We start from the raw sequence: 5948 nt of genomic DNA, 5'->3' as shown, positions 1-5948 counted from the left end.
TTGAGGAGGGCACATTCTGCATGGAGCCCTGGGTGTTATGCACAAACAATGAATCATGGTACACTTCATCTTAAACTAATGATGTAATGTATGGGGATTAACATAAGAATAAAAAATTAATTAAAATAAATAAATAAATAAATAAATAATCTCCCGATACTCTGTGGTAGTGAACTATTCCTTAAGGAAATAAAAATTTTTGCCTCTCCCGGTCGTCCGCGGCATGCCCGGGGAACACACCCACCTAGCAACCGGGAGCCAGCTGAAGTACGGCACTGCGCCTTTAATTCCCGGGGTGGGGGGAGGGGGGATAATTTCCGCTTCCCCATTCCCTCCGCGGTCCTGGTGGCAGCTGACACCTGTAAGGCGAGCACTGAGCACGGGGGATGGAGCCTGGCGCCCATTGGACACAATACAAAGGCAGAAACCTACCCCGAAGGCTGGGGGCCTGGCGGGGCGGAGGCGGTGGGCACGCGATGCGGCCCCCCGCACCTTCCTCCGGGAGACACCCGGGCTCCACGGCGCGGGCGTGACCAAGGTCCAGCTTCAGGGACACGCCCGTTCCGCCTCGGTGAAAACGTTCAGGTGAGCCTGGCCGAGGAGGAACCTCGCTCCCGGAACCCCCCGCTCCGCTCGTCCCAGCGGACGCGGAGACGTGCACCTGCCCCGGCAGCCGGGAACCGAGGGCGGGTGGGGAGGCCTTGGCTCCCCTGCCGGGCGGGACTGACCATGGCGCTGGCCGCCGCGGCCGCCGCCGCCGCCGCCGGGGTGAGCCAGGCGGCGGTGCTGGGCTTCCTGCAGGAGCACGGCGGCAAGGTGCGCAACTCGGATCTGCTGAGCCGCTTCAAGCCCCTGCTGGATGCGGGCGACCCACACGGCCGCGCCGCCCGCAGGCACCGCTTCAAGCAGTTTGTCAACGACGTGGCGGTGGTGAAGGAGCTCGACGGCGTCAAGTTTGTGGTGCTGAAGAAGCAGCTGCGGCCCCGGGAGGCACCAGAGCCCCTGCCCTCGTGCGTCCCCGGCACGCCCGGGGCACCAGCGCTGCCGTCGAAGATCACCTCCGTCTCACCGGGAGAACCGGCCGGCCCGGGGGCTCCATCCCTGGCCGCGGCGCAGCAGCCGGTGGAACCACGGGAGGACCCGGCCCGGCCGTTGGAGCCACAGGACACGCCCGGGGCTCCGGCCCCTGAGCCCACTCAGCCGACCGGGGAGCTGTTGTCAGGTCCGGCCTTACAGTCAGGGGGGCCCTCCGACCCCCAGATTCCAGCCTTTGAGCTAGCCCTGCCCCCCGAGCGACTCTCGGCAGACGTGGCCCCGCCGTCCAGGTCGCCGTCGGTGGAGGCCTTGCCCCAGGCAGAGGCGCCAGCCCCGGAACCTGGGCGTGGGGCGACCAAAGAAGCGCCTCCATCCCCTCGGCAAGCGCCGCCGCCGAAGCCCTGCATGCTGCCCGTGCGCTGCGTCCCGGGCCCCGCCGCGCTCCGGCTCCGGGCCGAGGAGCAGGGCCTGCGCCGGCAGCTGTCGGAAGAGCCCAGCCCGCGGAGCTCCCCGCTGATGCTGCGGCGGCTGTCGGTGGAAGAGTCTGGCCTGGGCCTCAGCCTGGGCCCCAGCCTGGGCCCGGGCCGCTCCCCGCACCTGAGGCGCCTGTCGCGCGCAGGCCCGCGCCTGCTGAGTCCGGACGCGGAGGAAGTGCCCGCCGCGCCGCCGCCGTCCGCCGTGCCCCTGGAGCCGACCGAGCACGAGTGGCTGGTGCGGGCGGCTGGGGGCTGCTGGACGCACCAGCTGCACGGGCTGCTGCTGCGCGACAGCGGCCTGGCGGCCAAGCGCGACTTCATATCTGGCTTCACGGCCCTGCACTGGGCCGCCAAGAGCGGCGACCGCGAGATGGCGCTGCAGCTGGTGGAGGTCGCGCGGCGCGGGGGCGCGCCGGTGGACGTGAACGCGCGCTCGCACGGCGGCTACACGCCGCTGCACCTGGCGGCTCTGCACGGCCACGAGGACGCCGCCGTGCTGCTGGTGGTGAGCCTGGGCGCGCAGGTGCACGTGCGTGACCACAGCGGGCGGCGCGCCTACCAGTACCTGCCGCCCAGCGCCTCGTACGCGCTTCGCCGCCTCCTCGGCGACCCCTGCCTTCGAGGCTCTCCCGAGGCCGACGCCACCGGGGCTGGTGGGGGCACTTTTGCGGCCCGGCGCCCAGTGCAGGTGGCCGCCACCATCCTCAGTTCCACCACCAGCGCGTTCCTGGGTGTCCTGGCCGACGACCTGATGCTCCAAGACCTGGCTCGAGGCATGAGGAAGTCGGGCTCCTTTAACAAGTTCTTGGGTGCCTCGCCCATGGCTCCACGTAAAAAGACTAAGACCCGCAGTGGCCTGCCGGCTTTTTCAGAGATCGCTCGTCGACCTACTCCGGGGCCCTTGGCTGGTCTGGTGCCCAGCCTGCCCCCTACAACCTGACGGCCCCTTGAAGCCCAGCTTGGTTGATGCAACCCGGCCTGCCCCTCACAGTCTAAGCCTGCCCAAAACAGCGGCTCAACACCTCTGGCTCCATCCTGTTTCCAGCTTTGTCCACTGAAGCCTACTGACTTATAGTTTCAGAAAGTCTTGCCTGCCCCGGTGGGCCTACGCCTCTGGCTTTCTAGCTTCTGCCTGAAGCTTGACCTGTCTCTGGAGATGGGAGTCAAGATCTCAGTGAGAGCGTCTACAAAGAACTCCAGAGATCAGGCTTGAACACTGGAGACTCGAATTTTAGGATCAAAGTTAACCCGAAGCCTCTGCATCTACACGCTCCCAAGCCACAACTAGAGCAAGGATCTCTTTAAAAAATGTTGTGTGCTGCTGGATTGTTTGTCAGCTTTAAGATACCTGGTGGTTTTGTAATTTGATGGTTTTATCCTGTTTTTAAATTAAAATGAGGTAAAACAACTTTCATAATAACCTTTTGAAATTATATTTTTCCATTTTTAGGCAAAATGCTCATTTTCAGTCTTTTGCTAAGTATTTTGGAATTCTGTTTAAAGAAAAAACAGATGATCAAGATCTAAAGGAAATTAGTCCCAACCAACAAAACCCTTAAAGGTTTATCTACCTCATTTTAGGAGCTCAAGGTTCTAGAGACTTGAACACAGAATGTGACCATTGTGAATGTAATTAATTTCAATTGTACTGTGAATGCTCAATATTAGGAAACAAGTGCATCTTGGGAGTAAGAATGATTTAACAGAGAAAAGAGACATTTTGGCAAATACTTTTAATTTCTGGGGGTCTTTATGATGAAATATAAACAGTGTCTCCGGCACTGGTGGGTGATTATTTTGATTTGGCATGAATATTTAATTTTTTAAGTGTGATTTATTTGTGAATGCACCATTGTACCATGTTTTGGAATCTGGTTTTCCGGTCTGGCTGAGCCTTTCAATGCAGTAGGTAAATATTCAAAGAAAAACATGTCATAGCATTATACCAGAAAAATAAGTGGTTAAGTGGATACACTTAAACAGCAACTATTTTATATGTAAATTCTATTCTATAGAAACAAAAAGTATGTTATATCCACCTTTAAAAGCCATCTGAAAGCAAACAACTTACAGCAAATGCAGAATTCTTTGCTCAGTGACCTTAGAAGGATGGCTTAACTTCTCTGGACCTTTGTTCCAATCTGTAATTGAGAAGGTTTGTAGCTATTTACCAAGAGGTCCCAGGTTCAACACATTGTAACTATAATGGCTCTTTTTCTGTTTTAAAAATGGGGACTCTATTTGCTCAACCAGGCTTTTTAAAATATCATATTGTGTTAATGCTCTGTTTTTGCAAATTATGTTTGCATGTCATTAGTTATATCAAATAGTTTTGTGGCACAAGAGGAGTATGGCTTCTCTCTCTCTCTCTCCCTCTCTCTCTCTCTATATATATATATACCAGTGAGGCCTCTGACATTATTTAAGGCCATCCTTAATGGAATGTTTTGATTTAAGCAATGAAATAAACAAGTCTCCCATTTTGTTCCTGCTTGTGTGATAATGTACTTCCCTTAAACATTCTCCAGCTCTTGCTACTGTATTTTTCTTGTCTTTTTATCTACTTAATTCCTTCAGTTTCTCCTCATCCTCTTCTGCCTCTTCCAGGCATTCTATTACTGAAAGAGTTTGGATTGATCAGCTAAATTCAGGCTGCATCCACACACGAATATAGCATCCAAAAAAAAACAACAGATGAATGCAGGCCCTGATCTGACCCTCCCCACCTTCCTTGCCTGGAACTCTAGCTAAGCTGCATAAATTATTTAAAAATGCAAATTAAATCTGCCTCTGCAGAAAAATTGTGGGAGGCAATAATTATAGCAATCTCAGTTGCTGAAGGTCTGGAAGACAGAATAAAATATTAGAGATTTTCCATGGTAAAAGAGAGGCTTGACTGAGACAGGATAACAAAGGTCACCAACACAGGTATGACCTGCCTTGAGAAAGACAAAATCTAAACCAGCAAAGTAATAATAACCAATGTCTATTACACATTTAAATCAGAGGAGGGTTAAACTGCCAGAAGAATCCTTGTGTTTCAGAAGCATGCTACAAGCCTTCTGAGTGAAATAAAACATTTGGCAAGAGTTTAGGATCAGTAAACTTAAAACTTAGGTGTTAGAAACCACCGTTTTTTCCTTGCAGGTCAAGACTTTCTGAAACTAAGTCAGTAGGAAATTATACTTTGATACGCATATGGAAACTTTTCAAGAACCATTTATTGCCTAGCAGGAGGTACACCTATGAGAGGTATTTTCAACAAATGACCAAAAAAAAAGTTGCTTATAAATTAAGGCAATTTAGCTGGCTAGAATTGTCACAGGGAAGAGAATCACTCCTTTTAATGGGAGAGAAGTTAATTGTTATATATAGATGTTTATGAGTCATCCAGAGCAAGCTTTTAAATAAAGGTTTATACTTCCTTTAAAGGAGGTTGGAGGTTGTTCTAGAACATGTCTCACTTACCTAATGGAGACCAGGATATGGGTGATGCACATACAGCCTGGGTTTATGAAGCACCAGGAGCAGTTTTAATCACTGTGCAGGTATTAATCTCAACCTTACAAGGTATGTCCTGTTGGTATCTTGAATTTAAAGTGAGGAAACAGAAGCCTCAAGAAACTAAGTAACTTGTCCAGGCCTCACAGCTATAACAGTCAGAGCTGGGATGGCCTCCTGGTGCTCTTTTCCATCACAGTGTCCTGCTGCAGAAAAGCAAGGTGGTCTCATCTCAGCCCTTACTCATCTATTGACCTTAGGTGAGTCACCCAGTTCTCCAAGCTCTATCTCCCTCTTCCATCGGCCGCAAGAATGGCAGTATCTATCCTACAGACTGTGAGGAGGGTGCAGCATAGGGAAGTAGGTAGAGCTCCTTGGGAACTGCAATACCATCTTGAAATATTACCAGGGGTGCCCGTTAGTCCCACAGGGGTATCTGGCTGCATTCCAAAACCAAATAGCTCTCATTTGTGGCTTTGCTTTACAAGATCACCATTCTTTAACCATGTTCGTATTTGTATACATAAATAACAATGGACTCCGATGGGAAAAATGTATATTCCCACCAAAGGGAGATTATCTCACATTCTGTATGATATCACTTTAGTTGAAAATAGACATCAAAATGTCTTTCTTAATGCACATTCCCGTAGCATCCCTACCCCTGTCTTCTAGACCTAAACAGATGTCATTCAGCCAGCTGGACTGAAAGCACTCCTCAACACAGTTCTAAAGCTGGGCCCACTCAGAACCCATATTCTCCCCCTTTTTTGGCCTTTTCCTGGAAGAAATTATTTGGCCTTTTAAAATAGTTTGACAAATAGACTTTTTATTGCTCTCCAGATTGCTTTTTGCCTTGAATCTCTTGTCCTGGCCTTACCCTTCCAGAACTGCCACACCTCTGGACTTGAATCTGTGAAGCACTGGTGGCCTCAC

At 51.6% G+C, this 5948-nt stretch overlaps 1 protein-coding gene across 1 annotated transcript; it reads left to right on the top strand.

Annotated features, from left to right (window-relative positions):
* Window positions 1-313: 313 nt before the first annotated feature.
* SOWAHA (sosondowah ankyrin repeat domain family member A) lies at window positions 314-3996 on the top strand. Its single transcript, XM_081827070.1, has one exon. It carries the CDS (start codon window positions 730-732, stop codon window positions 2449-2451), a length of 1722 nt encoding a protein of 573 aa, XP_081683196.1. The 5' UTR covers window positions 314-729; the 3' UTR covers window positions 2452-3996.
* The last annotated feature ends 1952 nt before the right edge of the window (window positions 3997-5948 follow it).

This window comes from Leptonychotes weddellii, chromosome 7 (genome assembly GCF_054177405.1).
Source record: "Leptonychotes weddellii isolate Sample4059 chromosome 7, ASM5417740v2, whole genome shotgun sequence".
Lineage (NCBI taxonomy): Eukaryota > Metazoa > Chordata > Mammalia > Carnivora > Phocidae > Leptonychotes > Leptonychotes weddellii.
The sequence above is the reverse complement of the archived record's forward strand: the minus strand, read 5'-3'. Positions and strand labels throughout refer to the sequence as shown.